This window comes from Thamnophis elegans, chromosome 3, assembly GCF_009769535.1.
Source record: "Thamnophis elegans isolate rThaEle1 chromosome 3, rThaEle1.pri, whole genome shotgun sequence".
Taxonomy (NCBI): Eukaryota; Metazoa; Chordata; class Lepidosauria; order Squamata; family Colubridae; genus Thamnophis; species Thamnophis elegans.
Genome location: NC_045543.1, coordinates 100,005,161 through 100,025,865, shown reverse-complemented (window position 1 = coordinate 100,025,865; position 20,705 = coordinate 100,005,161). Strand labels below are relative to the sequence as shown.

The 20,705-nt window shown below is 39.8% G+C and overlaps 1 protein-coding gene across 1 annotated transcript in view; it reads right to left on the bottom strand.

Annotated features, from left to right (window-relative positions):
- The window catches only part of EFNA5 (ephrin A5), a 212,205-nt gene that overhangs the window by 34,095 nt on the left and 157,405 nt on the right, over positions 1-20,705 (bottom strand). Inside the window, exon 2 of the mRNA XM_032212656.1 lies at positions 13,567-13,859. Coding sequence (XP_032068547.1) covers positions 13,567-13,859 — 293 coding nt within the window. The remainder of the gene's footprint in view (positions 1-13,566; positions 13,860-20,705) is intronic.

The window sequence follows — 20,705 nt, the reverse complement described above, 5'->3', positions numbered from 1 at the left end:
CTAATTTCACTTAGAATTGTTAAAGCAACTATGATGAGTTTAATATCAAGGTCAAGATTCCTTGCTTTACATTGATGGCTGACAGCCATCAGCATTCATATGTTCATGGCAGAACCAATCTCTATAAAAACTTTAAAGGATACCTAATAATAAAAATAAAAATTACAAGTAGTCGCCGACTTACAACTATTTGTTTAGTGACCATTCAAAGCACTGGAATAGCACTGGAAAAAAAGTAACTCCTGACTGCTTTTCACACAACCATTGTAGCATCCACAAGGTCATATGATCAAAATTTGGCACTTGGAAATTGTCCTGTATTTATGATGGTTGCAGTGTTCCAAGGTCATGTGAACACTTTTTGCAACCTTCTGACAAGCAGAGGAAACCAGATTTACTGTGTAACCAACTTAAGAAATGCAGTACTTCAGTTTAATAACAAATTAAACAAACAAAATATTACCAAGTTTTGATATTTATTGTAGTTACTTACCAAACACATCTAAATTATATATAAGTAACCAAAATACATTTACAATTCCCAAGGCATGTCACAACTTTTAAGCCCCCCCCCCCCTTCTAATGTTTGGAAATTGAAAGTTGAAAAAATTGACACACCCTACCCTACATTTGGCAAGAAAGGTTGTAAAATGGAGCAAAATTCCCTTGGCAGCTGTCTTGCTTAGCAATAGAAATTTTGGGCTGAATTGTGGTCATAAATCAAGAACCACCTGAATTTGTAAAAGAAAAAGTTCTAAAGCTGCTAAGTAGATCTTGTCAAATTCTTTGATTTACTTTTCATTCCTAAAAGTTCATTCAGGTATTCATTTCTCCCAGTAGACCTCTATGTGAACAGTATAATAAACAATTTTTGTCAGATCAAGATGATAAAACATAGTGAGCAATCATTTGATGGCTCAGGGCTATAATTAACAGGTTTTGCATGTTGTTGAATTCATTGCTGGAACAAGATATTGGATAAGACTAGTATTTGTGGACAGGGAGTTTCTAGATTGGGGATAGGATTTATGACATCTTTTTGTTTTTTAAATACATTAAACCTTCATTAACATCTTCTATAATTTGCTGCCTGAAAATGGAAAGACACTATACATCTTCTGTTTTTTTAATAGTGACTGGAATCTCAAGGGAGAGTATTAAAAAGTTAATTTATTCATTCTTGTTCTATAAAACATCCCAAAGAGGCCACCTATCAGAAATGATGAAGCATTGTGAAATATTTCAACATTTAAATGATGGTATAAATGGGAAGATTTCTCAAGAAAATTGCACTTTTTACAGCACTGTGATATAAGAGAAGAATATACAAACATTAGAATATGTGAAAGACGACAGTGGAATAAACAAGATTGTCAGAAAATTATGAATTAGGACATTTTTGTTATGAGGTGTCTGGAAGGTCTGAGTAACCACTATTTTCTATGGGTCTACAGCAATGTTTCTCAACCTTGGTGACTTTAAGTCCTGTGGAGTTGAAGTCCACAGGACTTAAAGTCGCCAAGGTTGAGAAACACTGGTCTATAGGAATATTCATCAGACGCTTTCCATAATTGATGAAGATGGACTGTAATAGTACATGAAATAAAATAATTTTTTTTCTTCAAAAATCTTCAATCTAAATTGAAAATTTAGATCTTCAAATATTTAACTTCACTAAATTCAGATTTACAATTGAAAGTAATAAACAGCCTTATGTTTGCACTTAGAAAGAACTAGTGAACTTAGTTAAAAAGCATAAAAAAATTGATCCTTTAAATCACTTTCAAACAATCACCTTGATGGAATTTTTGATGTTAATACGAATTTCAGAAAACTATATTTGAGATATTTGATGAGAAAGACACACTTTTTGAAGTAATTTATTGCTTTTAATAACTTTTAAGCAAAACATAGCAGTAAGTATGGCAGAATATTTTTTAATATTTTTAATATGCTAATAATAATAACTTATTGTTTATAAATATGATTTTGTATTTCATGATAAACCAACTATTAAAGGATACAGTCATACTGAAATCCTCCACCACTTTTCAGTGTAATAGTTTTAATAAATGGTTTGTATATTTATTGAGCTTTTCCTGTTTCTAAAAGCTAGTTAAGAAGAGGGTATGTATCTGTAATGCAGGGTTATTTAATGCAAAGTTTTAAATGGGAAACATTAAGCATAGACTTAAAATTAAATACATTAGATGAGTTCTGCAGCTTGTCAGAGAGAAGATAAAAGAACTATTGTTAACATTCACATTAAGAAAATACTTAATGTGTAGCTTGTTACAAAGAAATATAGACTTGCATAATGAATAGAGACACCAGAGTTTTTCAAAGTCCACTGAGTTGCTGGCCTAAGCGAGGTAAGTACTACGTGAATTAGATTAAAGTATTTCATAGTCATCTCCACTTTTCAGATTCATTTTATATTTATTCACAGGATATGAGCCAAAGTTTAATTTTGACATGTCTTCATGTGAAACTCAAGAACTTAGCACTTAAACAATTCAACTGTTACTGTTTCAATTTATTTTCATTACTAGTTGGCATGTTGTATGAGTGTATAAATGAGAATGAATGCACACATGCTCAGAGTGCTTTTCCCTCTGAGGCCTGGCTGACATACTATCACTTTGAGTAGATACCAGGTTTTGACATTCCATAAAGATTAATTTCACAATTATTCATTTCAAATATATCTAAATTTTAACAAATGATAATAATCCAATAGGTAAACATGAACTACATGAAGCTACAGTAAGCCACTTAGGCTCTGATGAAGTAGACAGATAAAAAAATAAACTGTATCTGCCAAGCATACCTGCTGAAATTTACTGATTATTTTTTTACTTTATATTGGTAAGATAGATGAAGTGGACTCTTTGTTAATACATGGCAAAATGATTGATTATTTGGTTTAAATTAGGGATCACCAACCTTTCGGACCTCAGGGACCACTAAATTCATAATTTTAAATTCTGCAGACCACTAATATGATCTGCCTAATGACCAGCTAGGTGGACATGGCTAGGTGGTCATGTGACTGGGTGGGTGTGGCCAACTCGATGTCAATCACATCAAGGGGTGCCTCGCCAGCTTCTACTCGCCTGCCCGCCCGGGCTCCTTAGGGTCCCAATAGGAAGCACTTGTGGGAGCTAAGCAGCCACCACAAGAAAGTGTTGGAAAAACAGTTCAGTTCAAATTGAATCTGACTGAGAAAGAGGTTCAGCAGAAGCATCTCACTGAGGACTACAAGCATAGGCTTTCCAAGCAGAGGGAAGATCTGCTGGAGTGCAAGTCCAGGTACCAGCGCCTGGAGACTCAGCAGGCTGAAATGGTCAGCCAGTTCCAGGCCGTGATACAGTCCACTGAAATAAGGGCCTCCAGCACTTTGCCACCAGCGGAACTTTCTTCCAGCCTTCACCCAAAGCCCCACACCAAAGCCAAAGCCAAAGCAGACTCCAAGTTGGAATTTCTCTTCCCCCCTGACCCCTACAAAAAAAAAACCCAAAGGGAGAGACTGTCTGCAGCAACACAAACGTTCATTGCATGTATCCGGACCAAGGCCCATAGTTTGAGGACCCGAGTTAGTGCAATATTCAAAATGCAAATAATTTTCCTGCGGACCACCAAAGTTTTCTTGCGGACCAACAGAGGTCCACAGACAACCAGTTGGTGACTGCTGGCCTAAATCATAATCATTTCTGTGTGCAGCTATAAGACTACTACTCTAGGATATGTTTCTTCCATATGCTCAGGATGGTTTAGGAGAAAGAAGAGATATTAGCGTGCAAAACAATGACTTCAAATCTTGTGGGAAAATGCTGCGATAGGGATTTTTTATTCATTCATTTGGTTGGAATTTAGATTAATAGAATAATTCAACACTTTGACTGGCGTATAGATTTTAAAAGATATAAAACTTTAAAACAAAACAATAAGTAGCATAAAGGTAAACGTAATGCAAGGAATTCTAGAAAGGTCGGAACCTTTGAACTATAGTCTGAACATATGATAACACGCTCTGAATATATGAGTGTGAACTATATGCTATTCCAAGAAGCAAATATTGTTTAATGGATGGGACACAAAACACACCAACTTTGTTTTTACGTGGAAGGCAGAAACAACCTCTACCTCTTTCCACCTGTCAACACTGATCAAAACCAGCCACAGTTCCCTTTATCCTCTAGGCTCAATCCCAGTATTTGCTATGGAGGAAGAGAGGTGTAGCCTAAGGTGACCAGACGTCCCGCTTTTGGCGGGACACCCCCGCTTTTCAACGCATTTTCCCGCGTCCCGCCCGCCTTTTTAAAAGGCACACTTTTTTTGGCGCTCGCAGCTCCCGCCCATCAGCTGCTAGCTTGCTGGGCTGGCTCATCGTTTTGTTCTCTATCCTACCGATGAGCCAGCCCAGCAAGCTAGCAGCTGATGGGCGGGAGCTGCGAGCGCCAAAAAAAGTGTGCTTTTACCTACCTACAAATTTAAGCCAGCCCAGCCTGCCCGCTCACTGATTGGATTGGCCTGGACTCCAGCCAATCAGTGAGCTGGCTGGGATTGGAAATTTTCAGCACGTCTGCGCGAGTCTCCATTTCCTTTCACCAAAAGACGAAAGAGGTTGCAGCTGCGCTGACTGGTGAGTATTAAGAGCCGCGAGCGGATGGTGTGAGATCGCCGCCCGGTAGCCGCCAGAAGCCGCTCCCGGCCGCGGGCCCCTGCCCTGCCGCGTCCAGCGTGTCTTCAACAGCAAGCGGGTTGCCCGCCCGCCTAGCTGCGTTGCCCACATGCACGTGGATTCAAGAAATCCGGCTGGATACTTTGAATCCCCGCGCGTGTGGGCAATGCAGTTTGCGGGGGAGGGGAGCTTCGCTTGAGATGACCACGCTATGCCCTCCATAGCCTGGTCCTCCCAAGCAGAGCCTGCCTAGCTGCCTTGCGCACACACGCGGTGGATTCAAGAAATCCAGCTGGATACTTTGAATCCCCGCGCGTGTGGGCAATGCAGTTTGCAGGGGAGGGGAGCTTCGCTTGAGATGACCATGCTATGCCCTCCATAGCCTGGTCCTCCCAAGCAGAGCCTGCCTAGCTGCCTTGCGCACACACGCGGGGGATTCAAGAAATCCAGCTGGATACTTTGAATCCCCGCGCGTGTGGGCAATGCAGTTTGCGGGGGAGGGGAGCTTCGCTTGAGATGACCATGCTATGCCCTCCATAGCCTGGTCCTCCCAAGCAGAGCCTGCCTAGCTGCCTTGCGCACACACGCGGGGGATTCAAGAAATCCAGCTGGATACTTTGAATCCCCGCGCGTGTGGGTATTGCAGTTTGCGGGGGAGGGGAGCTTCGCTTGAGATGACCATGCTATGCCCTCCATAGCCTGGTCCTCCCAAGCAGAGCCTGCCTAGCTGCGTTGTGCACACACGCGGGGGATTCAAGAAATCCAGCTGGATACTTTGAATCCCCGCGCGTGTGGGCAATGCAGTTTGCGGGGGAGGGGAGCTTCGCTTGAGATGACCATGCTATGCCCTCCATAGCCTGGTCCTCCCAAGCAGAGACTGCCTAGCTGCCTTGCGCACACACGCGGGGGATTCAAGAAATCCAGCTGGATACTTTGAATCCCCGCGCGTGTGGGCAATGCAGTTTGCGGGGGAGGGGAGCTTCGCTTGAGATGACCATGCTATGCCCTCCATAGCCTGGTCCTCCCAAGCAGAGCCTGCCTAGCTGCCTTGCGCACACACGCGGGGGATTCAAGAAATCCAGCTGGATACTTTGAATCCCCGCGCGTGTGGGCAATGCAGTTTGCGGGGGAGGGGAGCTTCGCTTGAGATGACCATGCTATGCCCTCCATAGCCTGGTCCTCCCAAGCAGAGCCTGCCTAGCTGCGTTGTGCACACACGCGGGGGATTCAAGAAATCCAGCTGGATACTTTGAATCCCCGCGCGTGTGGGCAATGCAGTTTGCGGGGGAGGGGAGCTTCGCTTGAGATGACCATGCTATGCCCTCCATAGCCTGGTCCTCCCAAGCAGAGCCTGCCTAGCTGCCTTGCGCACACACGCGGGGGATTCAAGAAATCCGGCTGGATACTAGTCTCCGTGGAGAGCTTGGCAGGCAGCTGGCTGGACTTCTAAGAGGTGGGGGGGGAGGAGCGGGAGCTCCTTGAAATGGAAAAAGGCTTGCTTCCTCCCCCTCCCCCAAATGAGACCGCGCTCCCAGCAGCGATTTGCCATTAGAGAGAGAGAGAGAGAGAGAGAGAGAGAGAGAGAGAGGGAGAGAGAGGGAGAGAGAGGGAGAGGGAGGGGGAGAACGCGAGTGTGTGTATCCCTCCTTCCTTCAGCCCAACACTCTAGCCCGGCTTGGCTCCCGCTTTGTCTTTCCTGCCTCTTCGCTTCTCTGTTTGATTGTTGAAAGTGGGAGCCAAACCGGGTCATTCCTTCCAAGAGGCAAGTTTCCCATTGATTGAATGGCTCGCTGCCCTAGACCCTCTGCAGTCCCTCTCGTCTGGCCAGAATGCCAGCAAGAGTGTTGGGCTGAAGGAAGGAGGGATACACACACTCATGTTCTCCCCCTCCCTCCCTCCCTCCCTCCTTCCCCAGCCAGTCCCATGCCTTCTCCCAACCCCCGCCCCGTTCTCTTAGCTGCCCCATTCTCTTAGCTACGTTCTGCCTTGTGATTGCTGTCTCCAGGCTCTCCTCTCCTATTATCGTGGAAGGTATCTCATTTGGGGGAGGGGGGGGCAGGCCTTTCTCCATTCAACAGATCCAATATACAGAGTTTTATTTTTGGCCCTAAAATATTGTCACTGAGGATGAGAGAAATTTCTTCATCATTGCTATTGGCCTCAAGTAGCAAATAATTAAACATGGTTTTTAGTGTACTTAGTTAGTGATCTGCTTTTTAACATTACATGGTATCAGTTTCAAGAATGCATGCAATCCTGAAAATTTGTAACAAACTTGTTGAAGGGCCTATGAAATATTTTCTAGTTTAGTGTAGAATAAGTATTCTTAATAAAAGAAAAAGTCATTTTTATTTAATCAATTGCATTCCTGTTTATAATGGCATTAATTAACTAAACTGGAAATAAATCTATGTTTTGCTAGAGTTTTAAAATTAAAAAACCTTACATTTTGTTGCTATTATTTTAATCAGAGTTTTGCCAAGTGAAATTATATAATGGTTCCTCATGTCTCTGTAATTTTCTAAATCTCATCCAGAAGTACCACAGAATCTGGCATTTTCAGCAGAATGATGCTGATGCTAATAAAACATCCTGATTTTTGGTGAAAGGATGGAAAGAGGAAGGAAGGAGGAAGAGAGATCTAAAGTGCAGAAAGACAGAAGGCAGATAGGCAAGAGGAAGGAAGGAAGGAGAAAGAATGGAAAGGAAGGAAGGCTAGAAGGAAGAAAGAGGGAGGGAGGGAGGGAGGGAGGGAAGGAAGGTGAAAGGAGGAAGGAAGGAAGGGTACGTCCACTTGTAGGCCTGGGACTGAATGCAGGAGGAGTCTCTCCATAGGATCAGCTGCTCCTCTGATCATGGTCTATGAAAATGTTACTGCCTGCCTGATGCAAATTTAGACAGATGGTGCTTTGGGCTGCCCCTCAAATCCCCCCTTTACTCCTCCCCCTGTAGAATTCAGCCCCCTGAGTTTTGCCTTTGAGGGGCATGTGTGATTATGGCGGATGGCAGAGTCAGCTGGAGGTTGAGAGGGGATTGGGGCTTTTGTCCGCCTGTGGAGTTCTCCCCATGGACAGGATGGGATGTTGGCATGAAAGGGATCCGGGCACAATCTCACCTGTTCCAAGTAAAGTTGCCTTTTGCAATTGGCTACCGGTAATCCTCGACTTACGACCAGGATTGATCCCCCAATTTCTGTTGCTAAGGGAGACGTTTGTTAAATGATTTTTGCCTCATTTTGCGACCTTTTATTGCCACGTTAAGTGAATCATGGTGGTTGTTAAGTCAGGAACATGGCTGTTTAGTGACCAAAATTACAATGGCATTGAAAAAAGTGACTGATGACCATTTTTCACACTTAGCGACCGTTTTCACACTTAGCGACCGTTGTGGCATCCTCATGGTTACGCGATCAAAATGTTGATGTTTGGCAACAGATTCGTATTTCTGATGATAGTTTGAAATGGTGACAGTATAAATTATTGCTGGTGTAATACTTAACAATGGTTTTTAAGGATTTCTTTTATTTATAGAATACCTTTTTTATTATTTTGGGGGGATTTTTACTTTTAAATTGTTTATAAAATGTATTTACTACAAGAAATGTTCCTTTTTGCAAATGTGATCTTTGCAAATCTTTGTGATGCAATATGTTCAGACCAGGTTTATGTGTCTCAAAGTGGCTGCTATTCTATGGGCAGGCCAGGTTGGTGCAAGGCAGCTTTGCCAGATTTGGTGTGTTTCACCCTCATTGAATTTTATATCGTATAAAGAATGGAAGGAGGAAGGAAGAGAAAAAAGGAGGAAGGGAGTGAGTGAGGAAAGAAGAGGATGGAAGGAGGGAGGAAGGAAGGAAGAGAGGGAAAGAGCAGAAGACAGATAAGGTGAAGGTAGATAAGCAAGAGGAATGAAGGAAGAAGTGAGGAGTCTCGAGGAGGGGGAAAACATTTAGTGACCAAAGTTACAATGGCATTGAAAAAAGTGACTGATGACCATTTTTCACACTTAGCGACCGTTGCGACCATTTTTCACACTTAGCGACCGTTGCAACCATTTTTCACACTTAGCGACCGTTGCAGCATCCTCATGATCACGTGATCAAAATTTTGTTTGGCAACAGATTCGTATTTATGCTGGTTTCAGTGTCCTGGGGTGACCTTTTGACAAAAAAATTTTTTTTTAATCAAGCCCCCCCCCCCGGTCAAGGGTGTCCCTCTTTTCCAACCTGAAAATCTGGTCACCTTAGTGTAGCCCTAGAACAGCAATGGCGAAACTTTTTGGGCTCATGTGCCATAAGCGGGGGGAACGCAGGGGGGGTCATGCGCGGGCATGCCACACCCATAATGTGAGACCCTCTTCAGCATGCATGCACACATGCCAGGTGCTCCCCCCCATTTTTTGCATGTTTTTTCACCCTCCCCAGGCTCCAGAGGCTTTGAAGGAGACTGGGGAGGGCGAAAACAGCTTTTCCTGTCCCGTCCCCCCCCCCAGAGGGCAAACCAGAAGTTTGAAAATTGACTTCTGGTTTGCTCGTAGGGCCGGTTTGCTCAGAGGACAATAAGTGACCCTACGAGAAAACCAGAAGTGGCTTCCGGTTTGCTCATAGGGCCATTTTTAGTCCTCCAGAGCCTTCAGGAAACATCCCTAAAGGCTCCAGAGTACGAAAAACGATCCTATGAGCAAACTGGAAGTCACTTCTGGTTTGCTCGGAAGGGCCGTTTTTAGTCCTCCAGAGCCTTCAAGGACCTTCAGGAGACTTCCCCGAAGACCTTCCGGTTTGTCCATTGGGTCATTTTTCATTTACTGTAGCCTTCAGGGAAGCCTCTGGAAGACACCCGAAGGCTACAGAGGGTTTAAACTGCCCCTATGAGCAAACTGGAAGCTCCTGAAGCCTCCAGGGGGGAGGCTGTTTTGCCCTCCCCAGGCTGCTATAAAGCCTCTGGAAAAAAATGTCTTTAAAAAAGGCTGAACTCAGCTGGTCAGCATGCGCATGCATGCTTTGCAGAATGTCCATTTTCCCCCCAGTTTTGTTTAACATGTTCATGAAATTGCTGAATGAAGGCATTCATTGTTAGCATGGGTTAAAGTATCAACAAAATTAGCTGATAAAACTCACTTTATATCCTGAGACAATCAGATGATACTATCAAGGTGCTTCCCAGTATCTGGAAGCTATGGCGAATTGCATGGGGAGGAAAATACATGTATTCAATTGTAGGAAAAGCAAATAGTTCAGGGTATAACTATTCTAAATGTATTTTCTAATGTTAGGTCTGGAAGGACACTGTATTCTGCTACTCCAAACTGGTGTGTAATTTGGTGGAGAGGTCTTGGAGTATCTGCTCAATGAATGGTGACAGCTGTAGCCTGGGAAGGCCTTTGTATAATTCCATCTCAGGTGCCAACAATGTCTTTTCCTGGATCAAAAGAACCTGCCTTAATAATGTCTTGGTTGGACTAACGCCACGTGTGCCCTGACAAATGGTTCCGCGTGCCGTCATAGGTTCACCATCCTGGCCATAGTGTATCACATATTTTTTTTATAAATGATACTAGTTTCCAAAAGATTTCCAAGTGCAATTCAAGATATTGGTTGTCATTTATAAAGTCCTACATGGCACATGATTATTTATTTACTTAATAAATGTACTTCTATGACTTTGGGTGACATATAATACAGAAACAATTTTACAATCGAAACACAACACTTAAAATAAAATAGTCCCCATTTAGTAAAAAAATATCATTAAGAGCACACCTAACTTCTTCCCTCATAAGATAGCATTGTCCAGATCTATTCTTTGAAAATACCTGTTCTGTTGCAATAGAAGAGGTATCTTCTGCTTTTAGACTACTGTCATTTCCTTCATATTCCATGGCCCTAACTGAATTAGCCTTCAAAAAAGTTTTTAAAACTAGGCTTTTTCTGCAAATACTAGGTCAGGATGATACATGAGCCTCTTTTCTGAGAGGGAGTGTAAAACTGGTGAGCTGTATGATTTTTGATGGGACAGCTGATGAACTTTTTACTAACATTGCACAACTTTAATTTGCCGTGTTATTTTAGGATGTTTGAATACAATATCTGGAATCACAATGGCATGATCTGCATGGATGTATAAATATTCTACAGAATTATATACAAACCACTCTACCATTTGTTTCAACAAAGGGCATCCATAAGTAGAATCTAATGTCTCCATATTATATTCCACCGCAAAATCTAACTTTAAATGGGATCATGTAATCTCTTTCTTCCAGAGCTCCCTGGAATTGTAGTCCTTGTCAACAACCTCATCCCAAAAGAGAAGATTTGAGACTCAATGAAAATTTTCCAAAATCACTGCATTTTATCCATGACTTCAACTACACATCAACTCCTATACATCTTAATAACAGACTTACCCTATTTTTTGCAGTATAAGATGCATTCCCACCCCCAAAGTGGATGGAAATATCTGTGCGTCTTATATAGGGAAAGTTGCTGAAACCCTGCCCACCCACCCATTGGCCCCCACCCTTTGTCCCCATTTTCGACCTCCACGCATCCCATTTTCAGCCTCCACCTGCCCCATTTTCGGCCCATTCCAGGCAGCAGGGATAGGCAATGGTGATTCACTTGGAATGGGCTGAAAACAGGATGTGCGGAGGCCTAAAATGGAGCACATGGAGGTGGCAATAGGTGGCAGTGGCAATGAGTGCTGACAGTGGCAATGGGCGATGGTGATCCAACACAGTCTAGAACAGCTGATAGGAGATATTCCGAGAGGCCAATCCAACTAACAATCAACTGTTTCTGCTAAATCAGGCTGTGCTGAAATGACCATGCTGTTTGCTTCAAGGAGGCAAACAGCATGGTCAGCTTAATGGAAGCAGAGGCAGGTTTTTTTCTTGTTTTCCTCCCCAAAAGCTAGGTGCATCTTATACTTCAGAGCATCTTATAGTCTGAAAAAATATGGTAATTAAACAAGTGGACTGAATAACACTCAGGAAACTCCTGTCTGCTTCCTCAAAAATCACAAAATCAACCACCTTCTAGGAAATAGGACCAGCCAGACAAAATTTAACAGAGTGGATCCAAACAGCTGTATGTACCAGCATATTCATCACACAGACCTGCAATATTCTAATCAGCAGGGATGGGTCATTTTGAACGGGGCCTCTGGCAGGCTATCTGATGATGCAGTAAGACAGAAAAATAACATTATTTTTTAGTGTGCATTGCAATGTTCCCTTTAATTTTTTTCAGTGTGAGCAGAAAAGTATAGTGTTTGAGCGGCACATTTTCATGCCTGAGCACCTGAATTTTTTTCACAGATGTCACCTAAAACAACAACGAAATCAGTATTATTTGAAACTCAAACTTATGTTTATTCAAGATACCCGCTTAATTAAAAGTGTTATATAATATCAGTATCACTTAACAACGCGCCTGCTTAGCAACCAAAATGTTGGCTCAGAAAGTCTGGCATTTGAAGCACGCAAATATTAAAGCTGTTGTTACAAGATCCTTGCACCCCTAACCCTTTAGTAAAAAAACCCAGGGGTCTTCAAACCTGACAGCTTTAAGACTTGTGGACTTCAACTCCCAGAATTCCTCCTCCAGTCATGTTGGCTCAGAAACTCTGGCATTGAAGCATGCAAGTGTTAAAGCTGTCAAGTTACAAGATCCTTGAACCCATAACCCTTTAGGGAAAAAAACCTCAGGGGTCTTCAAACCTGACAGCTTTAAGACTTGTGGACTTTAACTCCCAGAATTCCTCCTCCAGTCATGTTGTGGCGACGTCATCTGTGTGGATCTGTTCCATCTTTGGTTTTTTCACTGGGGGGAGGGCTGCCGCTGAAGATGCCAACGAGCCCCGTCACCACTAGAATAACTGCTCCCGCGCCTCCTCCTCCTCCTCCAACAGCACCACCACATTTGCTGCCCAGCGCTGCAGCTGAGGTGAAGCCGCCAAAGCTCCCGCTGGCGCCCCTGCCCATGGCAGCGGCGGCGGTGCCTCCCCTCTGCTTGGAATACCTCAGCAGGGCAGGGGTGCTGGCGGGAGCTTTGGCGGCTTCACCTCAGCCGCAGCGTTGGGCGGCAAATCCGGCAGTGCTGTTGGAGGAGAAGGAGGCAGCAGAGATACCATATGCAAATAAAATAAAATGTTTCGCTATATTATTTTAGTGGCACCAAGGGTATTTCAGTATAAAATCTGAAAATCAAAAAAATCGTATAATTCTGAAATGATTCTTTCATTATTTTTTGCCAGTGTGGTTTCTGTCATCTTAAATGTGTTATGCGGTATTTCCATATTGTCTATTTCTATACCATCTGTCTGTGTGTCTATTTCCATACTGTCACAATATTTCCATACTAAGATCTAATTTAAATGAAAATGAAGGTAATAACTATTAAATTAAACCATAATAATGCTTGAATAAAGGCTTGTATATATATAAGACTATACTGTTTTATGCTCTATTCTTAAAATAACAAAATAGAACAAAAAAAATCTCTGAACGAGAATAATATCAAAAGTTCTTCCCTTGTAGCTATTTTCAGTTCACTCTTACTGTTTTCACAATGCTTAAAAGTGTCTACTTTTACTAAAACCAAAAAAGTCCACTGCATGTGATTCCCACAAATGAAAAACAGTGCTATAATAATTCTGTTCTAGCAATACAGGGGCAGAGTGAAAAGAGAAAACCCTTGTTAATAACTCAAGTGCCCATTTATTGCCTATGGATACAACTAGATATGTACATTCCCCAAACCCACTGTGATTTACAGAATCTAATTAGGCGGTTCTCCAGAACATAAAAATGTATCCACTGCAAAGGGGCAAAATCACCACAGTCTCCTGATTCTACAGAACAATGATAAATCTCTGTATACTCACAGATGTAGAAATATTCCCGGCCTGGCCTGAATTCAAATCCTAATGAGAAGGGAGTGAAGAGTTGGAATTTTTCTGAGAACTTCAATGGTCCATTGGGAGAATGAGGCCGGTTGCACTCCCATCTCTTGAATCCTTTGGAGGTATGATCACAGGAGCTGTAGCCATCAAAGTTCACCATGTAAAGTATATACCGTTCAGTTTTATCTTCTGGCACCGAATCCTCATAATGAGGACAGAATACATCCAAATAGTCATTGATGCAGACATCAATATGATAATCCCCTCGCTGGAATCTAAAAATAAAATCAAGACAAAACCAACTGAGGTAATTTTTCTAAAAAATATTTTACATCTTGATCAAATGAAACATTTTTTCCTTCAGAGATAATATAAGTAATAATTTGATCAGTTGTTTTGAATTAACTGTACTTTAAAGAAAGGGCTTCACCCAGTCACATCCTTCATCCTCATACAATTGCTTTTACATCTGCACAATAGTTTATTTCCACAATCAAGTTTACTTCAGAAGTGAATCTTTGGTTCTATAAAGTTTTTTTTTAATTAAACATGGATTAGTTTGGAATATATGTAAAGTACAGTATAAATACCTGCTTGCCAACAAATTGGGATGTATTTTTTTGTATCACAACCAAAGCTAATTGCAAGAACATGCATTTCCTACAACACTCACTCATCTTGACTTTTTCCTTACAGCTGGCAAGAGTTAAGATCCAAGAAAGCTCTAGTGTGCCTTTGAAATATTTTTGAAAAAGCAATATAATTCCATTGCCAAGTACAGAGAAGAGATACTGCTGTTCAGATAAAAGAATTCCAGGCTATGAATTATCAGCACTCACCTGACAGTTTGGAACGAGAGCCAGATGAGAAAGGCAGTACAAGGCACTTTTACCAGTGCACTTTTCTTATCAGCAGCAGTATTAGTTGCAACAATTGTAAGGCTGGTTTTGCTGTCATTATAATAGTGCTGGGGTAAAGCTAAAACAATTCATTTCCAACTCTTACTGATATGGTATACTGCAGGTTGAATTTGTAAATGGACCAAGAATTTTTTTAACGTACAAATTGCACTTGAATCAAACTTGGTAATGTGGTATTTACTTGCATATAAACTTGGGGAGTGACATATTCTTGGGAGTATTAATCAAATTTATCAAGCACACCTACAAACTAGACAAGATACACTGGAATGCACTAATCAAATGTAAACACAATTAGCCAACAGATTATGATTGTGCCACACAGTCTATATTTTACCGAAAACACAAAAGCTATTTTGTTTTCTATAATGATGAATATGTAGGAGGCACAGTATGATATTCTATTTTTCTGAAAGGCAAACTATTTGAATGTCACATATTGCACAAACCATGGATGGCATATAAATACATAAAATATAGATACAATTTATTTATTTATTACACACACAATCCTTCCTGCTCTCTATTTACTGGTCATCACTACCATATCATTATATGTGGCTTCTATTCCTTGGCAGCCAGCTATCCATCAAGTGCACAGAGAGTAATAAAGACACTGTGACATATTTAACTATAATGATCCTTGTCACCCGAGGCACATATTTTAAGCACCTAATGGATCTAAAATCTGCCAACTGGATCCTTCTATTTAATTTGAGAAGAAAAGCAATACTAATAATACTGCCTTCTCCAAGGATATATGCAGAGTAACCTATTCAACCTTTATCATTATTTTGCTTTTGAAAAACAGTTTTTTAACAAAAATTGGATGAAGTACAGAAAGAAATTTGAGATAAATTCTAATTCTGTCAAGGTACACTACTATATGAATTTATTTTGTCTTGAATATTAATGTAAATTAAACAGAATTTTTCATCACTGTAACTCCCAATATCACTTCTCTCTCTTTTTCTCAAAAAGGAGGAAGGAGTAGCAAGATCATCTTTCTGCCTTACTTATGGTTGTGTATAAACTAAACTAAACTAAACTTTTTGGAAAAGACTGCTTCTAAAAGATAGTGTCTATACAAAAAGGAAGGTTTAACCATTTCCTATTAATTCCCTGTCTCAAATATTGCAATTTGTTTTTCTGAGTCCTCAACTTATGACTATCATTGGGAGCACAGCTTCCATTGCTAAGTGATACAGTTGTTAATGAGCCATCACGTGACTCCACCTGATTTTAAAAACTTTTTGGCATGGACATTAAGTGAATCCAGCTTCCTGCATTGACTTTGCTTATTGGAAGCCAGCTCAGAAGATCACAAATTGCAATTACACCACCCCGGGACACTGCAACCATTTCAAATAGCTGAACTTGGACTAAGTGCCAATGTGCTCCTACACAGAATGCATTAGTAGCTAGGTTGCCACTCTATTGCAAGGATATAACTGGAATATAAAGTGAAGATTGGTGCTCCTAGGTATGAAAGTAATGGTCCAGTGACTATGATAACATTATCCCCCTCTCCCAAATTAGGTATCTGTTCTTTCTTAGAGCACATCATGTAAAAATCCCAATGACTGAATCTATGAACTCTCACCACCGCCTCTCCAGATTATCCTATAAGGAGTCAGTGTCACTTTATTAATTCTCAAAATTCCCATAGCTGCGTCCAGATATTGGTTCAGGATACTCACATGCTAGCAACACCAATTTTCAAATCGTAACACTGGGTAAAAGATTATTGTATGGCAGGCATAGGGCACCTGTTATAATTTTATGTCATAAAAATGTGAATTGCTTTACAGACATGTGTAACCGAAATTACTAATGCATTTGAAAACACTCCTAAAGAACTGTGCAAGTAAATTAAAAATGAAACAAAACAATTTGCACTGCCTCTTCCAAACTAATATGTATCTGTACAGTACTTCTGAGGTAAAGGCAAATCAGGACTTGACTCTAATTGTATTGGTTGTATACTGAAGAGGGAATTTATTTAACTATTCAATATGTTATAACATTTTGTGTGTATTAATCCCTTTCATATTATTCTCTTTAAAAAAAAAGAAACACCATAAAATTGTGGCATTAAAAAAGTATAACAAGACACTAACTATTCATTATCAGATAGTTGGGAGTGGGAAAGACAATAGCTCTTTCTTGGGGCTTTTCCATATAAATCAAATATATCTGAGTCACATTTTGCATTTTAAAATGCAAGGCATAGAACTTCTAATTGAACACAACACCCCCTATTTTCGGTTTCACAGCAGATTTTCTCCCTTTGCAGATAATTTGCTTTATAAACAATTTAACCTAATTTAACACACTGGTACATATTCAAACCACTGCAATGAGCTGATGCTCACTATCAGTGAGAACGAAATGTGAGGGCAGGGGGATGGCCAAAAGTATATTTGAAAGTTCCCTGGATACATGACAAACATTGTTTTAGACCTACACATATCAACTTATTTAGGATGACAGAAGATTTAATAAATAAAGTGCTGCACTAAAGATGCAAAACAACTGTATTTTTATTTATTAGACATATACACACAGGTGCATGTATTGGGTAAAATCTAAAAGTAGAAGATGATTAAAAACAGTGGAATCCACAGTAGGGCAGAAGCTATTTGCAATATCAGCTTTGCATGACATCATTTCTAATGTGGCCAAATTGTTAAAACAGTAAAATATTATTACTCTTAATTATAGTTTTCTTAGAGCCACTAATATTGTGATGCAAATATCTGGATGATCACTAGAGAGCAGCAAAAGTATATATTTTATTACCCTAGTGGTTGTCTGTGTTTTTTCAAATCTAGAATTAAATAGCTTTTACTTTAATGTATAAATCAACATTTAACCACTTACTATATTTTTCATAAATAATTTCGAATGATATAGCATAATACTACAGACTTCATGAATTCAAAATCACAAACCAATCAATATGTGCAGTAAAGTATTATTCAAACTGAACTCTGACTTAAATTCATCGTTCTTCTGAATCATTAATAACTTTGTATTAATTACATCCCCCCCCAATATTCTTTCTTATGTAACTACTCACTAAATACATTGAAATATAAAAAAATATTTATAATGATTGCAAAAACAGTGCTTAGTTCCATGTTTGAAATTATGCTAAATCATTATTCAGAAATAGCTAATGTTTTATGCTTTTTTTCAAATTTGTATGCTCCTTTCCTCAGATTTGTGTTTGAAAACAGTTTACTTGTTCAAATTTACAGAACATTGTAATACATAAGCAGTAAACTATTAATTTCAACTTATTTTCACAACCAGACACTTCTAGATGCACATAATCATATATTTTAAAACAACTGTATTGTACAATAGTTTAGTGTTATTTTCAGGATCTTGCAGGCTAAAACAAGATAGGAAGAGACTGGATCTTTATTTTTTTTTTTTAATTTTAACAATATGCAGAAAAGTACTTCTGCGAGTGAAGTAAAATGCACACTGTGAACATAATAATGATATAATAATCATTCTCAAACCTGGAAAGCAATGTCTAAGACAGGAGAAAATGTCTCCCTTTTGTCATTAAACCCTCAGTATTCAATTACTATTTATCTGGGTAATTAAACTTAGGAAAAGAATGCCAGGCTAATTGCAAGATTATGATAATTACCTGTCTCTGTTATGCTGCAGCTGATCAAAATAAAATACAGTCCAGGCATAGAGATGTACCTGCTCTGTAGTAGTTAGGCTTCCATAAGAAGCCAAGGTATTTTTTAGTTGATCGTTACAAATCAGGCACTTAAGCTTATTATTGCATCTTCTCTGACTTTTTTCTGTCGCTCATTCTGTTAGAACAAAACTCCCAAAGGTTATTCCTAAACTGTTGCTCTCATTGGCCAACTGCCATCACTATTATACAGCTGAGTAGAATCAGGTCCCTGCAAGAGTTGATGTAACTTGGCTTTGCTGTCTCATAATAGACTAAAATAAGTGGATTACATTTGCACAGAACCTTATTTTCCATGTATATCAAAAAGCCATGGAATTACTATCAAGCTGTTCTACAGATTGCTTCATAGAACTGAATGGACAAGCCACAGCAATGGAAGAAAATGGAAGAAAAATGCAGCAGTAACTTATTTCACAAATCTTTATCTTTAGATACACTTAAAACAAAGATATATTTTACTAAAAGCTTCTAAATAAATTAAAAAACCAAAAGTACAAAACAAAGAGCTATGTGCATATGGCACAGTTTAGCTTAGTCTCTCCCAAATTTGAAACCCTACAGATAGATTAACAGTATGATTGGAATATTATAGTATTTCAAGATAAGTACTAAAGGCTGATATGAAAATATGCTATCTGAGCAATGGCTTCGCCCTTTCGAGACCAGTGAGATAATGAAAGCATTTTGGAGTCATTGTTGGTCTCTGAGCTTGGTTGTTTGGCTGAGCATGACTCAATGATGTATCACCAGTGCTAGAAAATATGGAATTTCTTTCCTGTTTGTGTATAAACACTGCCAATGTTGGTGGAGATTGGTGTTTGTCCTTGGTAGTTCCTTGATTAGAGTATTGTTTTCTGCCTTATTGTTTGTTTGGTGTTAACACTTTAAACAAAGTTTGTTTCATAAAGGTTATTTGTGAGACATTTAGTATACAATTTTTAAGAAGTTCACCAAGCAGTTGGTAGGAATTCAACCTCCAATTAAACCAAGGTCCAATTAAACCAAATGGAGCTGAGGTGGCGCAGTGGTTAGAGTGCAGTACTGCAGCCACTTCAGCTGACTGTTAGCTGCAGTTCAGCAGTTCAAATCTCACCGGCTCAGGGTTGACTCAGCCTTCCATCCTTCTGAGGTGGGTAAAATGAGGACCCAGACTGTGGAGGCAACATGCTGACTCTGTAAGCTGCTTAGAAAGGGCTGAAAGCCCTATGAAGAGGTATATAAGTCTAACTGCTATTGCTATTGCTATTTCCCATGGGTTAATGAATTATGCCATTTCTTGCCTCACATATAGCCTGGTGGTTGGCACCATTTATCCTGACAAGAACTTTCAGCTATTTAAGGAATTGGCTGGAAGAAAAAAAGTTAAGAAACAGAAACAATTTATATATCTCAACCCAAAAAGTAGCTTAGTTTGAACAGAAAAACAAATAAATATTTAACTGCAAAATTCTAAAACACCGAGATATATCTCAATCAAAATCTTGTAATTTAATGGACAATTTGCTGTCTGAGATGACATGTAAAACATAAACCCAAGCATAAAGCTGAATATAATGTTTTTAAGAGCATATCTGCCTGCTGTCACTTTTCAAAAATATAGATCTATTTCTCAAATTATAAAGATTTTTATTTTTATACAGTGGTCTCTTGAATTATAGCTGACACTAAAAAAAGAAGCGAATATACTAAGATAGAATAGTTATAAAACTACTTACATAAAACACACAATCAACATCATTTTCCATTTATAAATCCCAGCCTTTTTAGTACCATTTAATTCGATACTGCAACTTCTTTATTCATTTTGATAAAACTACACTACACTAGAATGCATAAACTAGACAGCCATCCTTTAGAGCAAGTACGCATAAACTTCTTCCTGTGAAAATTCTTACTACAATGTTAAGAATAGCACACTGGTCCAGGAAGTGGAATTTCAAGAGTCTTCCTGATAATATAGAAAGAGGGCAAGAAGGGCCATATTCATGCTGTGCAACATGTCAGAGCCCCAAATCCAGAGATGAAGCTCTTATCCTCAAACTCTCAAAATGACTCCACAGTTTTAATCCCTGAAGTAGGATCTTCCACCTAGCAGTATTGATTTTCCATTGCTGTAGGCATTTAACTTTGCAAGTAGGAGAGAAAGAAAAGGTGGGGGCAATTGTACAAGAAAAGTTCTTACTCTGTCAAAGCCATCAATTAAACTTATCAACTGAACTTTATACTGTCTTATAAACTGCAGGATATCTCTTCCCAGCAGCTATTAAAGTCAGCCAGGGATTTTAGTCTGTCACCAGTTGATATAAAGGTAACAATCCAAATTATACCAGCTACTTTGACCATGTAACTTGCAGATATTGGGTGGATTTCTGTCCAAATACTTCTTTAGCATCAGCCCTAATTGTTACATTTGGTGTCCAATTCACAAAATTGATTCAATTTGAAGGACCATGGCAAAACTCCAGATAATACTA